This window comes from Apodemus sylvaticus, chromosome 4, assembly GCF_947179515.1.
Source record: "Apodemus sylvaticus chromosome 4, mApoSyl1.1, whole genome shotgun sequence".
Classification (NCBI taxonomy): domain Eukaryota; kingdom Metazoa; phylum Chordata; class Mammalia; order Rodentia; family Muridae; genus Apodemus; species Apodemus sylvaticus.
Window position 1 is genome coordinate 92779536 of NC_067475.1, and position 25722 is coordinate 92805257.

Genomic DNA, 25722 nt, shown 5'->3' on the forward strand with positions numbered 1-25722 from the left:
GAGAACATGAGTGGGAGAAGTCTAGTGTAGGGGACAAGTTCGGAGTCCATGAGTGGGAGAAGTCTAGTGTAGGGGACAAGTTGGCAAGAGCTGAGAAGAGCCACAGGTAGATGTGGTACTGAGAAATTCTGGAGGCCAGCATCTACTTTGATATACTAATAGGCACTACTGATAGCCACTTTTCCTGAGTCCCATTTGTTTTGTTTTGTTTGTTTGTTTGCTTCTGGACTTGGCAGTAGTGAGCTGGCATATGAGAGCTGGAAACTGAACAGTAGTCTTCTTCATGAGTTCTCCAGTTCCTAATATGGCTTTCTTAAAATATGATAAGTATGAATGTAAGATTTCTAAAAGAGGAAAAAAACTGAATAAGAGTTGTCCTTGAGTTCTGAACCATTATTATGACTTTTTGTAAACCTAAAAATATTTTCCAGAAATCAGTACATTTTTAAATTGTGCAAACTCCACTGATAGTAAACTTAAAAATGATACACAGATTGACTTGTATTGATATTTTAAGCTGAGTTTCTGAGATACAGTATAAATAGAATTGAGGCAAAAAAAGATAGTAAATTAACATTTATTGACTAATACTATTAGACACATCACAAAGTTTCTAATCCATGGACAGTTTTAAAACCCACAGTAAGATGGTGGGAGGGATAGCTTAATGGTAAAGGCCTTTCCAAGTGTTGTAGAAGACTGGAGTTTGTTTGCCACCACTACATCCAGAGATAACATCCACCTCTATCTACAGCTCTAAGAGATCCGACAGCCATTTACATGAATGAATAGACACACACTAAAATAGTTTCCCCAAACAAAAAACGTCACAGAGCATCATTGTATAGAAAGAAAACTGACACTGGGGGTTTAATAATTACCTAATAATTCTAATGTTACAAAATATGCAACAGATTGGGAATAAGTATTAGCAAATTGGAGAGTGGTGATCATGAAAGTGCAGGCAATACGGGAAAGGGATTCAGGAAAGTGGGAAGACAGAAAGTTCTCAACGTTACACATGACTTGAGCAAGATGGGTATTTTCAGGTCTAGTGCTCCTTATACATCCCTAGTGACTTTTGTAAACAGAAGTTTTGTCTGTTAAGCTAGACATCTATGATAGTGAATCTTAAGTATCTGAGATAATTTTCTTTTCTCTGGAAGGTTCTACAGAGGTATAATACGTTTCCTTTCATGTACTATTCATAGTTTTTTTCTAAAAGGAACAGAACTGGTGTGTGTGTGTGTGTGTGTAATTTATTAGAGTACTTATAAACTATCGTCTGATTAGTCCAACAATGGCTGTCTTCCTGCAGCATGGCCAAGAATCCAGTAAAGATCATGAGAATGGATGTCTTAGCAGTTCCAGTCTGATGATGGAGTCCTATAGATTTCCTAGAGAGCTTCTGGTCTTCAGTCAAGACTTAGAAACACCAGAAAAGAAATGTTTCATGAACAGAATAGTCAGATTTGCCTTTGAAAGTGGGAGCAGTTGGGCAAAATGCATGAGTTTCCTTCTTCCATGTCATTTTTATGTAGGCTATTATCAGAAAGTAAGGTCCAGATTTGGGGTAGATTTCCCCACACCAAATGATCCAAGGAATAACATCTTTCATAGATGTGCCAGCTGCTTCGATTTTAGTAGATTACAAATGCAGTCAAGTGGACAACCAAGATTAGGTACCTTGTTCACATACATTACATTACCTTACATTAGCTCCCCATGTTTCAGTGATAGGAGATTTTGTGTGCATTCCAGTTCTTCTCAAGTTTTCTTATAGATCCACACAGAAGCTTAGGATTACTCATTATTTTTGGCTTTTGGGTCCTGTAAGAAAAGAGTCATGCTTTAAGAGATGCTGACAGATGCCAGTGCTCACTTTCTGTGAGTCATCCACCTAAGTACAAGTCAAGGGGATTGTGAATTTGTTTCTGTGAAATTTTCTTTTGTATTATTATCCCTTGACTTTAACTTGTCAGTATTTTCTTGACTACACCTTTGTAGTCTCTCTGCTATCCTACCACTTGGGTAGCTGACATTTTATTCAAATACATGGCTTCAATAGTTTAAACTAGTATTATTGTCATGGCTTGCAAACACAGAAATAAACATCTTACTTATGTAAAAGTAAGATATTTATTATCATATCAGAAAGTATCTTTCTATTATTATAGTTATTGTTACATTTTATCATGTAATATTTTCTTCCCATACCAGATCATCAGAAGAAATGAATTTCAGTCTGAAATATAAGAGGAGAAACATCTTTAAGAAAAAAACACATAAAACTTGCTATAGTGGAATTATACAAAAATCAACCAGTGAGTAATTGCTATCAACACACTATAGAACACCATTTTATAAAATAATGTGAATAGGACAAAGAGTTATGTTATCTGGCAAGAATATTCACTTTTCATAGTAAATACAATGTATGATTCTATTATCTTCATTTGATGAAAGCGGAGGGTAAGATTTGGGCTTATTAAATATCATGCTAGGTTTATGGCGTATAAAACTTATCTATAAGGTCTAAGCCATTTAAACCAGAAAACCTGTATAAGGTACTTCCTATAGTTCCAAAATAAGGGTAGTAACAGAATTGAAATACTTTGTACTAACTTCAAAAAGAAACAAACAAACCAAAACAAAACAAGCAAACAAACAAAAAACTAATAAGGGGCAAATGTGAGATAACTCAATGGGTAAAGCACCTAGTACCTGCAAGCTGTATCACCTGAATTATATGGTGGCTCATTGTGTTCATAGGAAAGGAAGCAGAGAGGGCAAAATGAATGCTGTTACTAAGTAGGATTTCTCCTTTTACTCTTTCACTCAGTCTAGAGTCACAGCCTACGGAGGGCTGCCAGCTATGTTCAGAGTGGGTCTTCCCTCATCATTCAAACCTCCCTGGAAACACTCTTACTAACATTTCCAGAGGTGTGTTCACTAGGTCATTGTAAATCCAGTGACAGTGAGAATTACCTACCGGTCCAGTTAGATAAGGGTCTAAAAATGTTGATCCTATGAAAGTTGAGAATAGAAAAAAGAGGAAATATAAGAGGAGGAGTAGGATAAGGAGGAGGAATGGGGAAATCTTGACCAACAGTGACAGTATAGCTAGATAAAAGCAAAAAGTTCCCATGGAGAATTGTAGAGTAGGATAACTATGGGATATTTCCATCATAAAATAAGTATTTGGGGAAATACATCTGAATTAATTTGGACATTATATAATGAATGTATATATGAAAACATCATGACACCAAATTATTATTATATATAATATAATTTTATATATTAGCTAAGTTTTTTAATTTTACTCAAAGACAAAAAGGATAAAAAGTAAATGAGTATAAAATTATTTTTCTTCCAGTAATCTCAAATCCACATGAGAAAAGGTATCATTTTCATTCAGTTCTTGAATAACCAGAAAAATAAAACTGAAAACCTGTAATAATTGTGTGTATCTGTAGTCCTAGCATTTAGGAAGTGAAAAATAGGTCGTTTGATCACAGAAATTTGAGACTGTTTTTGGTAATATAAAAAGATTGTCTTAGTTAGGGTTTTATTGCTGAAAAGCGACACCAAGACCAAGGCAACTCTTATAAAGGAACACATTTAACTGGGACTGGCTTACAGTTTTAGAGGTTTAGTCCATTGTCATCATGCTGAGAAACATGGCCTCTTGCAGGGAGACTTGGTGCTAGAGGAGTCAAGAGAAGGAGGCAGTCAGGAGAAGACTATTATCTGTAGGAAACTAGGAGGAGGATCTGGATCATACTGGTCAGACTTTAGTGTGTGTGTGTGTGTGTGTGTGTGTGTGTGTGTGTGTGTGTATGACTTCAAAGTCCCACCTCCACAGTCACTCACTTCCTCTAATATGGCTACACCTCCTCCTATAAGGTCACACTTCCTAACAGTGCTGCTTCCCATGGACTAAGCATGTTCACACCACCACATAGGTCCTCTTTCAGAATGATGATAATGTATGTGGATCATGATGATCATGATTAAGTTGATAATTCAAACATGGAATCATTGCTGCATTAAATTAGTCTATTTCTTAGAAGTACAAAGGAAGATTATCCCTGAAGCTATAAAATTGAATGAAACTGCTTACTAGAAATTTTTCCTAAACTCATATTTGATAGCTGAATTTTCATGAGACAGATATAGTGACTGTAGGATTTTTGATGAAGCTACTCTCAAAATGTACATGATAAGTTGTTGTCAATGTCCATTCCATACATTTTTTTTTGTCCTGGGGTCTACGACATATTATATATACAATACTTTAACCAGTACCAGTTGTTTTTAACTCAGAACAGGGCTTCATAAGTTAAGCATACTTGTAGTTGTTAAATAGTATAGAATTCACCAATTGTTTAAACTCTGGTAAATTATTGATGAGGAACATGAGGTGTTAAAACTGTAATGAACCCATACCAATTGTCACCATTGCTTGGCTTAACACCCTGACTCTCAGAGTGACCACTAGTCACTATCAGTTTAATGAAAAACATTAAAAACGTAAATTTTAGTACTATCATCCTCTTTTTCTTCCAGACTGAAAATAAAAATCAGAAGCCAGGTGTGGTACATGGTAACCCACGGTTTAACATGCTCTCTGAGTGATAATTCTAATGGGTGATAAAATAGAAGAGCCAGACTTATGTTGGAGACCAAGTACATCCTGACTTCCACAGGACTAACAGCCACAGATATAAAACTGTATCTTGAATTAGCATTTATTAATGCCTTTTTCATTACTCACTTGTCACATAAGGCAGTAACTTCTTTCAGTTTGTTCAAAACTTTACTTTTAACATGTGGCTTTCATAGATTCTATACTTTTCACAGACAGAATAAATAAAACACTGTTTGGCTTTTATTACAGTGGGATGAAAAAGTACCTGTCAATTCAAAATTTTAGGTATTTTTTTTTTGTTCAAGAAACACTGAAAAATATATTCCATTTCACAAAGAACATAATTTTCTTGGAGATAAAAGAGAGATTGAAGCCTTTCCAAAACTATAGAATACTGAGTTGCAAGGGAATATTGTAGAACACACACAAAATGCAAAACAAATAAAAAGGAAACCACGAGTTCCTCTTTGTTCCTTTGACCGGAAAAGACCCCGTGGGTTTATTTTGAGGAGCACTAGGGGATGTAGTGTTCACTGCGTCTGACCAGCTGGATAATAGGAAAGTTAAATTTTAAAAGTGAGGGATACCTGGGTTCTTTCCAGCATCTGGCAATTATAAATAGGGCTGCTATGAACATAGTAGAGCATGTATCCTTATTACATGGTGGGGAATCCTCTGGGTATATGCCCAGGAGTGGTATAGCAGGATCTTCTGGAAGTGAGGTGCCCAGTTTTCGGAGGAACCGCCAGACTGATTTCCAGAGTGGTACCAATTTGCAACCCCACCAGCAGTGGAGGAGTATTCCTCTTTCTCCACACCCTCTCCAACACCTGCTGTCTCCTGAATTTTTAATCTTAGCCATTCTGACTGGTGAGAAGAGTGGATGCAAAAAATGTGGTATATCTACACAATGGAGTACTATTCAGCCATTAGAAACAATGAATTCATGAAATTCTTAGGCAAATGGATGGAGCTAGAGAACATCATACTAAGTGAGGTAACCCTGACTCAAAAGGTGAATCATGGTATGCACTCACTAATAAGTGGATATTAACCTAGAAAACTGTAATACCCAAAACATAATCCACACATCAAATGAGGTACAAGAAGAAAGGAGGAGTGGCCCCTGGTTCTGGAAAGACTCAGTGAAGCAGTATTCGGCAAAACCAGAACAGGGAAGTGGGAAGGTGTGGGTGGGATAACAGGGGGAGAGAAGGGGGCTTGTGGGACTTTTGGGGAGTGGGGGTCTAGAAAAGGGGAAATCATTTGAAATGTAAATAAAAAATATATCGAATAAAAAAATTTTAAAAGTGAATTTGGGAATGCATTAGCTCATTTCAAAGAATTAATGACATTGTCCTTTTTCTCTCTTTCTTCCCTTAAATTTGCTGTTTGAAGGCACCTTTGGGTGCTTAAGCCTTAGATCCCTGAAAGAGCTGCCTGAAGTGAATAAGCCTGCATTTCTTCTAGACCCTGACAAATACTTTCAGGAAGAACCAGAAGAGGATGAATCTCCAATTCCAGAGCTTCCTTTGCTCTCTGAAAGTAAGTCCCCAGCCAGCCTACAATCACCTTCCTTTCTTTATACATTCAATTAAGGGAAAAGGAAGTAAAAGGAGACTAGCAGGAAAATAGCAGGTTTGCCTTGGAGGTTGCCAAGAAAAAGAATGCTGTGTCAAGATTCCCAGCTTTGTGCTCTCAGAAAGAGGAGCTAAGGAGCTGCAGCATGTGAAATGCATATTTTTATTGTGTCACTGTTCTGAAGGCAGACTGCCGTGGATACCATGGATCTGCCATGGATAAATACCTCTCCTCTCTAAATAACCTTCATTTCCAAAACGGATACCAGAGACGGAAACATCATGAGATTCTAAAGATTTAGAGGAGAGTCTCTAGCAATCTGGCTCTGTTCTTCCCATGGCTCTATAAATAGTGGCTACTTAAAGTTCATTGTCTCCGAGGCTCCAGCTGCAGCACAGGGCTAATAAGAGAGGACAAGGAAGCTTAACTTGAAAAATGCAAGTGAATGATCTCTGAGGATTTCGAAAGAAACATGTGCACAGGCATGCTCTATTTTTCAGATTATTCTAGATTTTGCAGTTTGAGGGCATTTGACAAGAAAGATCTGTGCAAATATCTTTCCTACAAAGGAAGCCTTGTGGGAATTCTGGCAACATAACCTGAAAGTGGGAGAGGCACCGAGACAGCATATGGGCACTGTACAAAATCTCATTTAAAATAATTGATGGAAATGCAGTGTTTTCAACCTGGAATACTGAAAGCAGACAGAGCTCCACAGCAGTCTTCTGAGACTCACAGTGTCTAAACTTTTCCAGTGTCTGACAGAGGGTTCAATATCATTCTTGAACAAAATCTTTGAAGGAGGGAGTTGTTTTCTTAGAGTCACACCAGGTGGCATTTAAGCTCCTTCTTGCTTCCCAGTCCTCTGTGGAAAAAGAGAACCAACCAGTCATATATTATATTATGTCAAATTTCAGTTTTTATCTAGAACAACTGTCATTTCCAGTCTCCTCCTACCACTTTGCCAGATCATTCTTAAACTTCTTCTTTTCTAAATTTGTAATTTGCTTTTTTTTTTTTTTTTAGTTTTTTTTCTCCTCATTTCTTGTAGAAGTATTTATTTATATGTGTGGAATGGTCCTCAAATCTGTCATCCTGTTGTTTTTCATAAGGATGATTTAACTTTAACAATAGATATGTGTGCTGGGAAGATGAGTCCCAGGATAAAATATTTGCTATTAACTAGATTTTGGATCTCCAGGAACCATATGAGTGGATGAGTGAATGCATGGTTTCAGTGTATAATCCTAGAACCCAAGAATTAGGAGTGTCAGCAAGAGAGAATCCCCAGGATAAGCTGGCTAGCTGGAATTGCCTGTATGGTGAACTGTGAGTTCATCAACCTTGACTCAACAAATAAAGTGGGGCATGACCAGGGAAAACACCTGATAGTACCTTTCGGTCACATATGGACATGCACACACATGCACATACACCAACACACATGTACCTACACACATGCACATATAGGCTCACTATACACACATTAAAAGCAAATATAGAGAATAATTCATCTTCTTGCTTGAGCCACAGACCCAGAGAATCTGGGGGTATCTAGTAAAAAAAATAGAATAAGGACAAAGCACTGGGATGAGCATATGAGAACATCAAGTGGAACAAGAAGACAGAATTCAGGCAAGAAAAACATGACATAGGTTACATAAAATGCACAGGACAAGTAGTAGGAGAGAGAGGTAGCAAGAAACACAAACCTATATTCAGCCTCAAGAGTCCCTGTATGTGGAGGGCTGCTTCTGTCTACAGTATCAGCAAGATATACTTGGTTTCTCCTTATGGTCAGGGAATCTGTATTTTGAGTGGGCATGTGGGTGGTTTGATATCTGCATGGAAATACTGAAAATATATGCAATACTAAGAAATTTATAAAGACCAGTAATTTATATTTTTCCATAAATCTCTGAAAATTTAAAGCATATATAGTTTTGTTCAATTTTTCTTTCTTCTTATATGTATCTAGCCCATTCTAAATGCTGAGTGACTTCTTTTTATGTACGTAATATTTCCTAATGTAGAGATTGAATATGTTTGTATCAGTGGTAGATGTTGGAGACATAGAAATATCTCAAGAGTGTCAGGCCATAAATGTTGCATTTCTAAAGGGAAAGGTATCCTGGCAGTCAGGAGCCAGGGGACACCACAAAAATCACACCCCCAAAACAAATTTCACAGAAGAGATTTATTCGGAGGGGAAAACCCAAGAGGGTAGCTTCCTCTGCTCAGGTCAGAAGATGTCAGTCAAATGAGCAGTACTCAGGGCTTAGATAATATTTCTTAGGGATAAGCTTTTCAGGGTGGAGCTTTTCACTTCTGGTGAGATTTCAAGTCTTGAGATTGGTGCTTCTTAAGGACTGGTTGTTTTTCCTGCTCTTGGATTGGTGTGTTTCTCTGGCAAGCTCAAGGATCGGTGGGCTTTCCTGTTTAGGGACTGGTAGGAATTTTTTTCTTGTCGGTCAAAGCCTTACCATTCTCCTACCTCAGGGCTGGGAATGAGAGGTACAACCATTAGAAAATGACTATTAGGAAAGTCTTCAGGTCGGGCCTGGCTGATGGAACTCCTGGATCAGAGCCTGAGCAATTCCCTGCTTTGAGGATTTACATAATTTATAGAATTATACAAAGTTTATGTAGGGAGTTTGTGTCAGGGAAGCCTTTTTCTGTTCCTTGAGTCAGTCAGAATGTCTCTAACATTCTTCCCTAGTTTTGCTTCCTACTGATTAACCTTAGGGATCTGGAAGGTGAGCAACTTTATCATGAGACTATTTCTTGCTAGTTTTGGGGAAAGGAGCATCAGGACTGAGGTCTCACACCAGTCATGTGGTAGGCAACTGAAGCGTAAGTGCTGCAGAGAATCAAGGCAATGTGAATGTTTGGGAATATGGGTTGAGGTGTTACTACAGTCTGCAGACTCCAGTGTGTTCATAAAGTGTGTTTCTGAGGAATTAAAATAGTCTGTGATACCAAGATTGAGACCATCTGAGACATGTGGGAGGGATAAGGGTTGATTCGGGTTAGAGCAACTGATGAAGGGAAACACTCTAGTCAGACAATGGGTAAGGCCACAAATGGGGATTGAGAATTTGACCCAGGAGGGACATACAACCAACATTTTGCAAAGTTGTTAGGTACAACATTATTCAAAAGCTGATATACAGAGGTTGAGGTCCAAACCAAGAGATAGTATGGCTTGCAAGTGGGATCAGTATCATCTGAAAGGAATGATATGAGGGATATAAGGACCTCTGAGGAGCTTTGGACCTCATCTTTTTACCATGTCTATACATAGGGGTTGAGAGAGTGGGATGTGTACCCTCTGTATTTTGATTGTACCATTTGGGCAGCTTTGATGAATGCTGTATTAAAGTTTACCAATGTCCCCCACCTCCCATCTGGGCTGCCATGTGTCTTTAATTAGAATATAAAAGAGTTTTGGATCATTCGCTTGTGTAGTGACAGAAATTGCCATCATTGAAAACCAAGCATGCCAGTTTTTGCCTTTTGAACTGTACTGAGGCCAAGCTGCTTGTGATAATAGGATGAATGAAGCTCTAAAAAAATTCTGAGTCAGTAGAGGAAGAGAGGATGGATTGTAAAATGAACTATACTGGAGGGAATTTCTATAAGCTCTAAATAGGAACTGAAAGCTACAGAAGGGCACAGAGAAACTCTGAGACTTCCAGGTCAGAATTGATAAACATGAGAGACAAGGTCATAGAGGACAAGAAAGGCTTAAGGAAATTATGGGGTTCAGCAGGAAACTTGGGGTAGGGGCCAGGGGGAAGGAAAGGAAACCCAGAGAGTTCCAATAGAGGGAGTGGAGCAAGTATCTTAATAACTAGAAGAACATGGTGGGGCACACAGAAAGTATAGCAGGCTCCCTGGGCCAGAGGAAGGCTCCTTACTAAGCAGGAGGGGAGAAATGAATGGATAAGCAGGTGGAGGGAAGAAGCTGCTGGAGAGGCAGACTCTAGAATTTGGAACTGAATATAATAGGTGGCAGAAACAAATGATCTGCATGTATACTTTAAGAGAGGCAATTCGGTTACTTGAGTCAGTTTGAATATCGAGACATAAGAATGGCTGAAAGGCAAGTGTAACATCTTCTACTAATGCTATGTGAAGAGAGATCTCTGGAAGAGGGTGGTGTTTGGAGAGCCTGGTGTGTTAGACGGTATAAGTGGTAAAAGGAAGAGACAGTGACCGGTGACCCTAAGGTTAACTTCTTTGATTCTTATATAAGAAGTTCAGCTGTAGCCAGAGAGCACAAACAAGGTGCCCATCCTTGAATAATATGGTTTAATTTTCAATAAGTTTGTGATGGGCACAAAGGAAGGTCCCAGTTCGTGACCCAGGACCCCAAGAGCATATCCCTTCTTTTTAGTAACATAGAGAAAAAGGATGAGTTAAGTTTAGAAGATGTATGGCTGGAGCCTGGATGGGCAGTGGGCTATTGAAATTTACAAACTGGCTAGGTAATGGTGCAACAAGGGCTTCTTGTGATGTGCCAAGAGCTACCTTATATAGGGAGCAGTCAAGAAGAGATAAAGAAGGAATAAGGAATGTAGGAAGCTAGCTATCCCTGGGATAGAATTTGTTCCTTGGTAGTAGGGACTGTTAGTGATTTTTTTTTTTAATCTAGGATAATTGTCTTGTGTGTTGGAGTGATTGCTAATCCCATAAAGTAATTCGAGGGGTGGACAACTGGACCTTAGAGGGTGAGATCCAATATCCCTAGCTGGACAGAATATTTAGTAAGTCAGAGGCATCTGCCTTGCTAATTTTCAGGGGTTACAAAGGATCATCTACTTACTGTATAGGCTTGGCTTTTGGAAGAGGCAAAGAGAGTATGGCTGGGGCTAGAGCCTGACCAAATAAATATGGACTTCCGAGGAACCTCTGGGGTATATGTTCCCTGTGAGTTGGGTAGAAATGTGACTGTGGTGAGTTTCGGAGCCCATCTAAGTAATGGCAAGATTATTATTATTACAATAGAAAAGGAGGCATCCTTGAGACAGAGAAAAGGCAGGTCTTTTTGAAGGGTAGTAGAGAGGCAAAAGCATGTATTTCCAGATGCATATAAACAAATAACCAGTTGTAATGAATAATCTGAATTAAACTCGCTCATATATACTATAGTTGGGAGGAGCATAAAAACACATTACAAGAACAATTCTGTGTTTTTGAAGAAACTGAAGTTACAAGACCCTTTGCTTTGTTTTCGTGGAGTTTTCTCATAAACTCTCAAATTTTTCCTCACATGACTCCATTCTTGGACCATGATCTGACACAGGAAGATGTTTCTCTGATGATGGCCAAGGAAGTCACTGATCTACGAGTATAGCAGAATATTGTTAGGAGTCATTTTATGGCTATGTTTCTTTAGCACAACACAGCATTCTGTTTGTCCTTGGTCAATGGCTGATCTAGTCTCAGGTTCTGGGCCATCTGATGAGTGTCAGGCACAGATTCCTTCTGTTGGGCTGGACCTTCAGTCACACAAGATAAGTGCTTGCTTCCTCACACTTCTCATTGCATATGTTATTTATTGCTTTACCAGAAATACGCATATGCCATTTATAGGAAGGAAAAAGAAATCATGGCGACTGAGGAGCAACACAGCCAAGACACATATTTTAGAATTAATTTAAAGTTCAGCTTTGTTTTTCATCTAACTTTAAATGAAATATATAGATATTACAGCCAAGTGGGTCTTTAGGGATGGAACTATGAAGATAATAAGAAGGGGGTTTTAGGCTCATAGTCATTACCCACTGTAAAGTATATAGCAATAATTTTTAAAATTAATTTGCATTTATAAAGGGAACAAACCGTGGAAACAATAGAAAAGATTATTTGGAAATTGTACCATGAAAGGCATTTGCCAGGTATCTTCAGTGTTCTAAATTATTACTTCAGAACATAGGACACTTTTGAACAATTCCTAATCCCCAGGTAGCTTTTCCAACTTGGATATTGAGCTTTTAATAACCTTTTGTATTCTCTGTCTTTCTTTTTCAGTGTGAAACATCTTGTGCTTCCTCTCTTTCACTTACAAGTTGTTCCCAGTGTATTCTCAAACAGCTTGCAGCACTCCTTTTATATGCCTTATTCATAGTGGTTAAAGCTAGCACAGGGTCAGGCTTCCCAGTAAACTCCCAGAACTATTCACACTGATTCCACGAACCTGTAAAACTTGAAGTGTGGAGAATGTGCTGTATTAGGGACAGCTCAAGCAAAGTGGATTTTGTTATTCTTGTTGCAGTCTGTCCAGACAATTTACAATAATTATGGAGATGATTTTATTTTGGCTATTGTTACAGAGAGAATTCTCAGGACGGAGGGCAAAGTCAGAGTATAAGAAGGAGGCTTGTGCTTTCGCATAAATGAAGAAGTCATTTGTGAGTCTTTGAAAGCAATGAAGAAGGGCAGAGAGATTAGAGTGTGAGTAATGTGAGAACAGTTGGGCTCTTTAGTGATTAATTGGTTCTGGAGCACAAAAGACTGATGGGGTTTCTTAACCTTTTCTGCATTGCAGACGCTCAGTCTCAGGTGAAAGTGAGCATTGTCAATTTCAGGCCCTGTTTTCTTGGTGCTGAATGAGTATCAATTACTACTGAACAAGCTACAGGGAGCCAAAAGCCTTCTAGACATGGTGAAGAGAGCTCTCAAAAGCAATCTTTCAGGAATCCTTGTTGATATAGATCCTGCAACACTTGCTGAACTACATGTTACAAGACAGTACTTTCAGATGGCTGAAGCTCTTAGAGTCTGGCAGTGTCTGAGCTGTTGGGATTTAGTTCTTAGTGTTGTCATTGGGTGGTGTTGGGGATGGTGATAAATAGTAATTGGAAAAGTTAGTCGGGAGGGTTGTAGCTTAACAGCAAAGAAAGAACCGAGAATTAGTAATGATGATCGGTACAGGGAAATCAACTCTAAGGTAATTTAGATGCAGCTTCCAAAACCACTATCTCCAAGAAGGGAAGGAAGTCACTTAAATCTCTACCTAACAGGAAAGTTATATATCCTCCAGTAACCTCCTGCTCTGGTCTGCTTTCTGATGATATGATAAATATTTTATGACAATCAACATAGACAGAAAATATTTTAGTGTATGGGTTCAGTGGTTTCAGTTCATGACTACGTAGCTTTGGTGTTCTGGGCCTACGGCTAGGGACTATATCAAGGCTGGAAGCATGTGGCAAAAGATGTCACCTTACTTAGCTGGATACAATAAGAAAGTCATGAAGGACAGGAGATACAACATCTGCTTCTAAACAAGTTACTGGTGACCTAACTTCCTTCTAGTAGACTTTATCCCCTAAAAGTCCAATAGGCCAGTGAAAAGGAACCATTATCGAGTGGGTCTTTGGGTTGTACTTTCAATTCACTCCACCTGCAAATTCAGAAAGAGACAAATTAATCTAAGACCAGTAGTCTTAGCTTGAACCCGATGACCTGTAAGAGTCTTCATGACAAAATATAATTTTCCACAGAAGCACAAGATTTTTCTCTCTGGCTCTTATAGTACAGATGAAATATATATATATATATATGTATATATATATGCATTATATGCTTTATGCAAAATTGAGTATTATATATAAGTACTTCACCATATTCTATAGCTTTGTTTAAGAAGGTAAGTCCATCATTAAACTCACAAACACATACATTCAGATGTCCATAAGTTATCTGAATATATGAAAAAGATTGTCTGGGGCTGCCAAGAGTGTTCAGTGGAAAAAGCCACCTGAAGCTTACCCTGATGACCAAAGTTTAATTCCTGGAACCCTCATGGTAGAGCCAGACAACTTACTCCCATAATTTGTCCTCTGACTTTCATTTGTACATTGTGGAGTACATGCACCTACCCACACAAAAACACATACATGCCCACAAAAGCAAATATGAAATAAAATATTTTGAAAACATAAACAGATAATGGCCTGTATGAACATTATTAGGAATCATGTGAAAATTGTCATTTTACTATGGCACCACATTTTGCAGCCAACCTGTTGTTTTGATTTTTTTTAACTGAAAACACAATCTTCTCTCATATAAAATGCATCCTGGTCACAATTTCTTCACCCTCCAATATTTGCAGCTTATTGTAACCTGATAGAAGCTGAAATTGAATGGTAATTTGATAGTTCTCATCTGGAACATATGTTAAGGCATTTTCCACAGGACATCAGCAGGAGAGCATAACTCTTAGAGAGGCAGAGGCTCAGTTTCCACCCTTTGTTGAGTCATGACAGTTCACCAAAATGCTCAAACAATTTTCATGTTCACCACACACAGTGTAGTTAGATAAAGTGCACAGTTAGAATAGTGTGCATGATTTAGAATGTGGCTGGGAATCTTGGTGAGGGAGAAAGTTTTCAGAAACCTGAACATCCACAGATTATCTAGAACTTGTTGTTATGTGCTGTTTACAAAGCATCTTCCATGTTTCAGGTGATCTTTGAGAATGTTGCTATTGTTCTCAGTCTGAGGAAGTTGTCAATTAGTGGGAAAGACAAGGCCAGAGGTCAGGAGATAAACCAGCTCTGTCATTTGCTCATCATGGCATCATGCTATTTTAGTGAAGATGTTATTCAGTACTTCACAACCAGCACATACTTTATTTTTATTATTTTAAAAATACTTTGTGGTCATCATTATAGAAATGGTTGTCAGACAACCAGCTATGAAATGAAGTTATGAGTAGGATAATGCCATATTTTTCCATATAGGAAAGAATGAATGTAAATGGTGACTGATAATGATAGATTTTTAGTTTGAGATTTACTCGTATATATATATGGATATGACTTTCTTCATTGGTGATTTTAGAAGGCAGAAACACTGAATGCTTTGGAGCTGGTTTTGCAGGCAACTGTAGACTTGTACAACATGGGCACTATGAACTGAATTCAGGTCCTAGGGAAAAACAGCAAGAGCTCATAAGTACTAAAGCATCTCTCCAGCCCATAAACACCCCCCCCCCCCATTTTTTAGCTTTTCTTGCAACTTTGCTTGTTTTTCTCCCCACTTCTCTGTCTCTCCCTCCCTCCCTCCCTTTCTTCCCTCCTTCCTTCCCCCCTCTCTCTCCTTGTGTGTGTGTGTGTGTGTGTGTGTGATAGAGTAGAGACAGAGACAGAGTTGAGAGACAGAGAGCATGTGCATACCATGATGCATGTAAAGGTTAGAAGAGAACTTGTAGTTAGTTCTTTCCTTTGATCAGTCAGATCCCAGTTGGCAGACTTAGGATATTATGCTTGTTTGGAAGTGCCTTTACCTACTAAACTGTCTCGGTGGGACCTAGATTTTGATTTTTCAGTGTGGACATTATGGTTAAACAATGAATATATGAACATATGTATACCATAAACAACTACATTTTTATCATTATTACCCAACTCCAATCTCCTCAATGTGAGGATGTCAGAGTATGAGGAGTACTTCTTTAGCAACACTTCTTTAGCAACTCAACAAGAGTATGTGTGCGTGTGAGTGTGTGTATGAGTGTGTGTGTGTGTGTGTGTGTGTGTGTGTGTAAAATATTTGATCTCCTTCCTTTAACCAAAGACAGTACTGGATGCCAGGAGATAAGGTGTTACAAGGTCAGAAAAGGATTTTGCTCCATTGGATTTATCAGTAAACAAGTTCTGTGGCTAGACTATGAAGTGTTTTTCTTAGAGCTATTGGGAGAGGTGGTAGAACTTTAATGGAGAGTGATGAAGTTGGTCACTGGGAAAATGTTTTTGAGAGTTTTCTCTTGTTTCTGTTCCCTTCCTTTCCGTTCTTCTACTGTGAGGTAATTATGGCCACATGCTCCAACCACCACATGCTCCTTTCCCACAGGCCCAGGATCAAAGGAATCAATGTACCAAAGTTAATGATCTCTTGCTTTCTCTCAGTTTTTTTTTCCACAAAAATGAGAAAACTAACATAGTAAGTAAATAAATCATAGGGAATCTAAGCATGTACAGTTACAAGTGCTACATAGAAAAATAAAGCAATACAGTGTACCTTCAAATGTCCTCATGTACACATGTAGTATCCAGTTCAAGGATATATATATACTCTTTGTAATCTAAAGCACTACCGGAAGCACCCAGAAGAGGCCTGACTAGAGAGGCAACAGCATAAGTCTCTGCCCTGTCAGGCAAATTCTGAGAGATAGAATCTACAAAGACATTGAGACAGAATAGCCTAAGGACTATCCACAGAAGTATAAAGCCATTGACGCGGAAGCAAACTTGATGTTTGTCAGGGGCAGAAAAAAGGTTATTGTATCTGGAGGTTATTGACAAGTCTAGTATAAGAATAGATTGATAAGTATCTCAGAGATAATTTCATGTGAGACCATGGTACCTTTGTAGAGAGTTGCATTGTTTGAGAGTATAAAGGGAAGCTTTCAGATGCTTTAAAGGTCTATGTGATCAATGGAGCAATAATGGCTATTGCTAACAATTGTTCTCTATGATTTTAAGCTATGTAGCCTTGAAGACAGTGTTTCAGGTTCCCAATTGGGTGTTATGCAGGAAACTTACTATAAGATAAGCTGTGTAACTGATGAACACAAACTTTCTTTCCTAGGATTATTAAACAGAAATCAGCTATAAGCAACAACAGGAAGCATGACAAATTCACCTGTCTCTTCATAATCACTTGCCACCATTCTGTGGTAAAGAATAGAATCGTGGCAATAAACTAGTTTGAACTGAATTGGGGAACTAGAGCCCTCATGGTCCTATATTGAGTAGGATGTGTTTTAAGGCATTGTGGAGTGCTCAAGGCAGCTACAAAATACACAGAGCTCAGTCTTTAGGGGAAGATGGACACTGGGCAAAGGGGGATTTTCCTTCTCTTAGATGCCCCACTGTAGGGGAATGCCAGGGTGAGGAGACAGGAGTGGGTGGGTGGGTGGACGCGTGTGGAAGCACCCTCATACAAGCAGGGGGAGGGGTTTCCGAGGGAAAACCAGGAAAGGGGATAACATTTGAAATGTAAATAAATAAAATGTCCAATTTAAAAAGAAGAAAAACTTCAGTACTGCTTTTATGTCTTCCAATTATTAAGTTAAATTTGCTTAATTTATCTAGAGAAAGTAGGAACTATTACTTGAGACTGAAAATAAATTCCTAGGAACTAACTGGAAGCCCCAGTTTTGTCAAAATATGTATGCACATAAATAACAGAATTTAACTAGAGCAAAACTAAACATTCTTTTAGAATCTGAAGCAGTTTCTGTAAATTGCATGTTTTCTTACAACAATTTTCTTCTATTGCAGTCCTGCTTCCATTTGATCATGAACAAAGTTTCTCTCCCTTTCCTGATGAATGACTTTTTTTTCTGCTGCTGCTGCTGCCTTCTTAGACTCCACATTGTGACATTTTCTTCTCATGTAACTTTTGCGGTCTCAGCTCTCAGCTATTTGGTTGTTTTCTTTATATTTTGTAGACTACAGATTGTACCTTCCCTCTGTGTTTCTATGAAAATGGCCTTTTCATGCCAGAAAAATTTTCCTTAATTTTTCTTCTTGCTATCCCACTTAAAAGATGGAAAAGGAAAGAGATTTAATTTTATAGGCATGTTTGTACTACTAGTAAGGAGTCTTCTGTTTTTTCATCGTTTACTTGTTTTGTTATTTTGTTTTGTGTTTTTTAAATACTCTTTACCATGCTTTATTTTGCTTTTTAATATTTGTGGAGGGAGTATATGATGATGTAGGCTCTGTGTAGGTATGCATATGTGTACATGCATGTGTGTGTGTCCATGTCTATATTTATGTCTGTGTCTGCCTCTGTCTCTGTCTGTCTGTCTCTCTCTGTCTGTCTGTCTGTCTCTGTCTCTCTCTGTCTGTCTGTCTCTGTCTGTCTGTCTGTCTGTCTCTGTCTCTGTCTCTGTCTCTGTCTCTGTCTCTCTCTCTCTCTCTCTCTCTCTCTCTCTCTCTCTCTCTCTCTGTGTGTGTAGGGGAGCATATGTTGAGCATGTGGAGGTCAGATTACAGATCCAATGTTTGTTTCCTCCTTTCACCTTGTCAAGGAATACACAAAACTTTCTACTGTCTCACTTCCCGTTTCATTGTAGGAACAGTAGAATTATAAGCATGTAGCACTGAATTTGGGTTTACAGACATTCTGGGGAGTCAAGCTCAGGTTTTCATGTTTGTGAAGCAAGATCTTTAACCATTGAGTCGTCTTCCCAGTCCAAAGTACCACTACAGTATAGAGTGGTTTAGTATTCCTTTTTTCTTTTTCAGTATTCTTTCCTTTGGTATTTAACCTGCTCATCAGCCAAACTTCAGCCTCTCCCCATGTTGTTTTTTGCTTTTGCATTCCTGTTCTATTGCACTGAATTATCCTATCGCCTGGAAAGTAACTTATGTTTCTCTGCACTTGCAAACCCTTTGTTTTTTCTAGCTGACATTTCTGCTCCTCTTTGTCAATCTTTCATCTCCATCTTCATGATAAATAACTAAAATCCTGTCTGTATTTCAGCACCATATCAAATGGTACATAAATCTTTACCTTAATCTCTATACGCTCTTACAAATTCTTAATTTATACATGATTTGTGTTCCCTGTTTTCTGTTAGCACCATATTCTATTGTTTATGATATTTATGACAAAATCAGCATGAGCAAAACTTCTGCTTTTAATCACTTCAAAGAAAAGCCTAAGACTTAGCCATAGTAGTATCCCATAGCCTTAGTACAAACCATTTGTATAATGTACTTCCAGTAGGCATTTGTTGATGATAGAGTTATACAAGAGGCCAAGATTATTTCCCAGAATATGTGGTGCAATTTCCTCTCACTTCTGCTGTGCAGTATCACCAGCCATAGGAATAATTTGCCTCTTCCTTTTTTTTTTCCTGTTTTGAAGCTACAGGTCCCTGCACATCAGAGTGTTTTGTAAGGATGTGATTGCAGATGCATGTGTTTAGTCATTCAGACAAACTGTGTGTTGATTATTTTAATTGTCTTATTTCAATACAGAATAATTTGTTCTGGGCTTTTTCACAAGCTCTTGATAGCTGTTAAGTAAATTAAAAAACAAAAACAGAAAACATTAGCTTATTTAGTCCCTACCTTTAAATCACCAATCTCTGACATCATACCCATAAAGGAGTAGTACAAGCTGTGTGTATGTATGGGGTGGTATGTGTGTGTACATGTGTGTGTGTGTGTTTACAAGCTGTATGTGTATGTGTATATATAAACTGTGTTCATGGAGGGGTGTTATATGTGTGTATGTATACATATGTGTATGAGGTGTGTATTTATGTGTATATACAAGCTGTGTGTGCACAGCCATGCATGTGTACATGTGTCTGTATAAGCTGTGTGTATATGTGTGTTTGATATGCGGGATGGTCCTTTAAATTTAAATAAAATGAACAATAGGTTAGAAAAAAAATCTACCCAGTACATTGTTGGTTCTAGAAACACCAATTTTTGGACAAAAAAAGAAAGAAAGAAAGAAAGAAAGAAAGAAAGAAAGAAAGAAAGAAAGAAAGAAAGGAAGGAAGGAAGGAAGGAAGAAAGGAAGGAAGAAGAAAAGAATTTGAGAGATTTCTCTCTGTATTTCTTTTAACTAGGTCTCTTAATAAATGTAATTTTCCCTTTTTATTGGTTATTTCACTTATTTTCATTTCAAATGTTGTCCCCCTTGCCAATTTCTCTTCCACAATCCCTATCCCATCCCCTCCCCCTGCTTTTATGAGAGTGCTCTCCTACCCCCACCTCACTGCTCTACCATTCCCCTGCTCTGAGGCATTGAGCCTTCACAGGACCAAGGGTCTCTCCTCCCTCTGCTACATATGTATCTGGAGCCATGGGTCCCTCCATGTGTACTCTTGGGTTGGTGATTTAGTACCTGGGAGCTCTGAGGGTCTGGTTGGTTGATATTGTTCTTCTTCCTATGGGGTTGCAGACCCCTTCAGCTCCTTCATTCCTTGCCTAATTTCTCCTTTGGGGTCCCTATGTTCAGTCAGATGTTTAGCTGCAAGCATCTGCATCTGTATTGGTCAGGCTCTCGCAAAGCCTCTCAGGAGACAGCTATATCAGCCTCCCGTCAGCCAGTACTTCTCAGCATCAGCAACAGTGTCTGGGTTTGGTGTCTGCAGATGGAATCAATCCCTAGATGAGGCCATCTCTGGATGGTCTTTTCTTCAGTCTCTGCTCCAATCTTAGTCCTTTCATTTTCTTTAATCAAGAACAATTTGGGGTTAATATTTTTTGAAATGGAAGTCAATGTAATTTTCATGTCATCTTCTTCATCATTTTGTAGCTTTGAAAGTTGTGTTTGATGAGAAAAGCCTATTCCCCAAAGAACTTCTCTATCATGAAAGACAAGACAAGCCATTGTGTCAAGAAGGAAATGATGAAATGAAGATAAAGCGAAACAAGAAGCAATTATAATAAAATAACAAACATACCACTGTGACTAGAGCACTCCAAAGGATGCTGAGAAGAACCCAGAATTCCACTTTCTCTGTTACTTTAAGTGTGAACTTCAAGAAACTTTGTCTTCAGACTCTCTGTTTGTTCTGAGTTCACTCATACTTGCCAACCTTGTTTAATCTAAGAATCAACATGAAAAAAATTGGTCTAAAGAAGAATCATGCCAATTGGTACTGTCTAATTCAGAAAAAAAGTACATTACCTAGTTGTCCTTATAATTCCTCTGTAGTCGAACATTTATAATGTATTTTATTAAAAAATCTTATTAAATATGTAAGACTAAGCAATTGATAAAAATTCATTTTAAATTCTCTATTTTAATGCTCCCTTCCTTTACAATTTGGTTTTCCACAACAATTTTGATACTGAAACTTAGATATTGACACAATATTTTATTCTTTTCAAATATACTTTTTATTTCAGCTGTACAACTTTATGGTGTATAATGTTACATTTTGGTACACACTAAAATGCATATTTAATTGGAATTATCAACATTTGCAACTCATTAAATATTTTCAAGTATTTTTAATTAATATGTGAACATTGCACAAATGGATGTATATGTGGTGAAGTTAAATCTTTCAACACACATATCTAATATGTAGCAGTTAAACCAGAATAATTGCTATTTGTTAGTAATCATTTTATAGTTATGCTCATTATTTTATGCCTTTAGTGGGAATTGGTGAGAGTGGGTAAACTTCTGTATAGTCCAGTGACATAGCACAGCAAAACAAGTAACAGCCATGGAAAAGAAGCAAAGTGCCTGGTATTTTGTAAAAATTTCACTGTCCAAAAGAGCCCACTAGGCAACGTTTAGTTCTGAAACATTCTTATTCTCCTTGCGCAAACTTATCTTTATATATGTAATCTTCCAGGAAACCAGTATTATTGTGATGTTTTTTGTTATGGCCTTTATAAAGAATTAATAACATCATTTCTACATGTTAAGTTTATTTGTATATGTTTATATTTTAAAGAGGCCTTTAAAATAGTTGGATTTTAAAACTCTTGCAATAAGATATGTTAGTAAATTATTAATATATATGGATAATTTTGATTCACAACAAATTAGATTAGATAAATAGATCCACATTCAATCTATTTAAATCCCATATGCATTTCTTTAAAATTTTTATATTTTAATGTTGAAATGTGACATATTGTTCCATTATGAGATTGCCTAGTAATAAAATATCAGTGTTGGGATTACAATTCTGGTCTATTTCCCCCTAAGATCAAGGCATTTACAACTCATGTTTTTTTATACTGCTTCACAGGATATATTTAATAATATGCTCTTTAATAATAGATTTGCAAGCATCATTAGAGCAAATATTTTGGCTTGGGAATGGGTAGGTTATAAAGGTTTGCTGAGGACAGAATTATCTTCTATCTGTTTATGTGAATAGTGAGTCAGATATTATAGCTCATATGTATATGGCTTTGCCTTCTCACTGAATTGCAATTACATGTGGCAAAGATACAGGAGATGTGTGTGTGTGTGTGTGTGTGTGTGTGTGTGTGTGTGAGTGTGAGTGTGTGTGTGTGAGTGTGAGTGTGAGTGTGTGTGTGTGTGTGTGTGTGTGTTGAGGTGGAATGTATTCTTTACAGAAAACATATCATATGCAGTAGAATCTTTCTATGTAATACAAAGCTGCAACTTGCTCTCAAATGATTCAAAAATATTATATGTTTATACAAAGCACACACATCTGTGTTTGCATGCATGCACCTATGTCTATCATTTATTTATTATCTATCTTTCTGTCAGCCTATTTATATGTCTTTTATATTGGCCAAGGATATATGTGGATATAAGTATGGTAAATAGTAACTATTTGAGAAACTGAAAAGGGGAACATGGAGATAGTAGGATTTTGTACTATACGGGCATATTTAGGTAAATTTCAAAACATTTCAATGTAAAATTTTAGAACTTGGAAATTGCTTTGATATAAAGGATTCTTTTAGATGTTTAAATAGAAACAAAATACACTGAATGGAATGCTTGATTCGATAACCCATCATTTCAAACTCAGAACAGTGATTTATGAGCCATATGTTGATGATAGTACAGTGAACTGGATTCAGAGACACAGTCCCAGAAATGCAAATGACTATTCTGATGTGAACGACATATAATAAAGATAACAAATCCTTTGTGACAGCCCTTTCCTCCACATCCATTCTTCTCTCCACTCGTGGTGCATGCATCCATCTATTCACAGTCCAGTTAGAGAAGGCAGAGGCTGGACAATTTACATGTGTGCAGTAAAAACTCATTTTACCATCAGCTTTCTCAAGTGTACTCACAAATAAAATAATGGTTAATTAGGCTTAGATTTATGAGCAATATTTTTCAGGTACAATTTAGAAATTCTTTCATTAGGCACATTGTTTATTATTATTATTAATCGATTTTTGACATCCAATCATTATCCACTTCCCATTCTGCCCTCCAACAGTTCCTCATCTGATTCCTTCTTTCCGGTCTCCAAGGGGATGTTTTAAACCCCTATATGACCTCTTTTTGAAGAGATTAGTATAATATAGCCTGCTCCATATAGAGTGACTTTCTCTGTGTAGATGTTACGTTGACAGAGCGCTTGATAGATGTTTTATAGAACTATAATTCAATCTCTCACGTACTTCAAGTTCTGCTTTGTAAAAAGAGTTATGAGGAGCAATCTCAAAGTGCATTTGATGAATTCAATACATACTTCAAAGCTCCAAAAGTCTCTTTTAATGTAAGTACTTCTGATGATTTTGCAAAATATACACAAAAGGGCAGAGAAATGACACTTAGCTATTACATCTTACTATTCTTTCATACTCCACAGCATCTAATTGTGCTAAAGAAATCACAGGGTCTTTCCTGTCAAATGCTAATAGATTGAAGAATTATAAACTGTGCCTGAGATTAACATTTAGATGCAATTATTTAAAAACCATTTTCCTACAGTGAAAGGAACTTGCCACATTGAAATGTGTTATGATTTCAAAAGTTGTTTGTAATATGTGCATCTACTCCAGCTATAATGTAACATATTTTTTTTCTTTTTAGGATATGTTCTTATCACTCAATAAATATGCACTATAAGAACAGAATGAAAGCTGCCTGAGATTAATCTGTGTTCCAGTGGAAAAATTAACTTTTAAATTCTTTATTGATGATAACATTTTCCTTTTTGTATTTAAAGTTTGGAATTAAATATATTTTCACTTGAAATAATAAATGATAAAATACTAAGAAAAAAGAAGAGATTATAGCTCTAACTCCTTGATACTGATTGTACTACAATTTATATGAAAGCATTTAAGGTCTCATTTTTTTGACTCTTTAGGGGCAAAATATAGTTGTAAAAAAGAACAGATTTGTGAAAGTATTTAGATGGTGTGCAGTAATATTTTATGGACCATAATACTTTGTTGGCTACTAAACCACCTTAAAATTAGAGACAAAAATTTATGGTTAATTCTCTTTAGTCTGAAAGAAATAGGACAATGCATATTTTTGTTTGAACTGTTCTAATTTAAGATCTCTCCAGAAAAATCACATTGAATGTTCTAAATAAGACAATGTGAGTGTCTACGCCTTTACAAGGAAGGAAAAGTACTGGCTGGTTCTTGGATAAACGACATTATGATCTGATGGATGTGTAGGCAAAAGAAGATAGCAGCTAACAATACTAGTGATATATGGCTGCCAGTGCCACCACATGGGTGGGGAGCACTGAATGCTAGTCTTAGACATTCTTATCTGTGTCATATGTGGAAAACAATTTGGAAGATAGTCTTCATGACATCTAGTTTGGTAATAATTATGGCTTCATAAAATGTAGAAAAATGCTTAAGGTTAGAAAATATAATGCTTAAGGAAACTCTAAGATTTAAAAAGAAACATTTGGGATTGCTACTATAATAAAATATCCTCGTTGATGGACTAAGCCGTAAGTTGGTGAGGGGGGATATTTGTAAGTGTGAAATACAATCTAGATTTAATCTATAATGCTGAAACATGTAAAACCAAGCTAGTTAGGGGATGTTGACTTCTCATGATCATAATACTTCAGGTCTGTTACAGGTCATGTCACAGAAAATATTAATAAGGTTCAAGTCTGAAATAAATATTTTAGAAGCTGTATTCCTATAAGGTACTCATTTAAAGGTGCATATGAATAATTTTATTTCCTTCTCATGAGGTTAACAGAAATACTATTAAATCTGATGATCAATAGTCATGTTTGCTTCAATGAAACCATACTAAATTTTCCATTTCTCAGAGGCTATATGGATGATATATGTGTTTAATACCTTCCTGCCAGTGATACGATTGAATTGAACAACAAAAATGAGATAAAACCCATTGAATTATGCATCTATTTTTTTTATTGATGGGTGGTTTGCACAGAAAGTTATATAGAATGTTAAAAGTGCATGTAATTAACCTCAATGTTATTTTCGTGTTACCTGGGATTTATAGTGTTGTCTTTTATGTATATAATTTGGTAAATCAATAATCTTAATCTGGTTCTCTTGTAAAATATAAATATAAATTTTCAACATCTATTCTTTTTCCAATTATGAAAATGGGACTCAGAGACATAGGAAATGCCTGTGAGGTTTGCAAAGTACAAGGTGACGAATTGAGGCAGTCGTGGAGTTGTTTTCCTTCAGCTTGTTCTTCTCCTCATAGGCACCCTGAAGCTTTTGTGATGGGAGAAATATTCAACCTAGCATAAAGTCCTGTTAGAATCTAGCATGTTTATTATATCTGTCACATTTTCCAATCATTTATACTTTTAAAGGAAATGAAATAATAGATGTAATAATAATAATAATAGTAATTCTTAACAATTTGTCTTACTGTTTTTCTTTTCACTTACATTTCATCATTTGTCATTAACTCGATCGCATGACAGCATGGGGCACACCTGCTATGGTTGTGAAAGAATTAATCATTCAGTGTTTAAGATAAATAGAGTTGGCCTTCACCAATAAGCT

General features: G+C 37.1%; 1 protein-coding gene across 1 annotated transcript in view; it reads left to right on the forward strand.

The window, feature by feature from the left end:
• Wdr49 (WD repeat domain 49) overlaps window positions 1-20670 on the forward strand; it is a 162167-nt gene extending 141497 nt beyond the window's left edge. Inside the window, exons 12-14 of the mRNA XM_052180351.1 lie at window positions 2221-2324; window positions 6053-6199; window positions 20540-20670. Coding sequence (XP_052036311.1) covers window positions 2221-2324; window positions 6053-6199; window positions 20540-20670 — 382 coding nt within the window. The remainder of the gene's footprint in view (window positions 1-2220; window positions 2325-6052; window positions 6200-20539) is intronic.
• Window positions 20671-25722: the final 5052 nt, after the last annotated feature.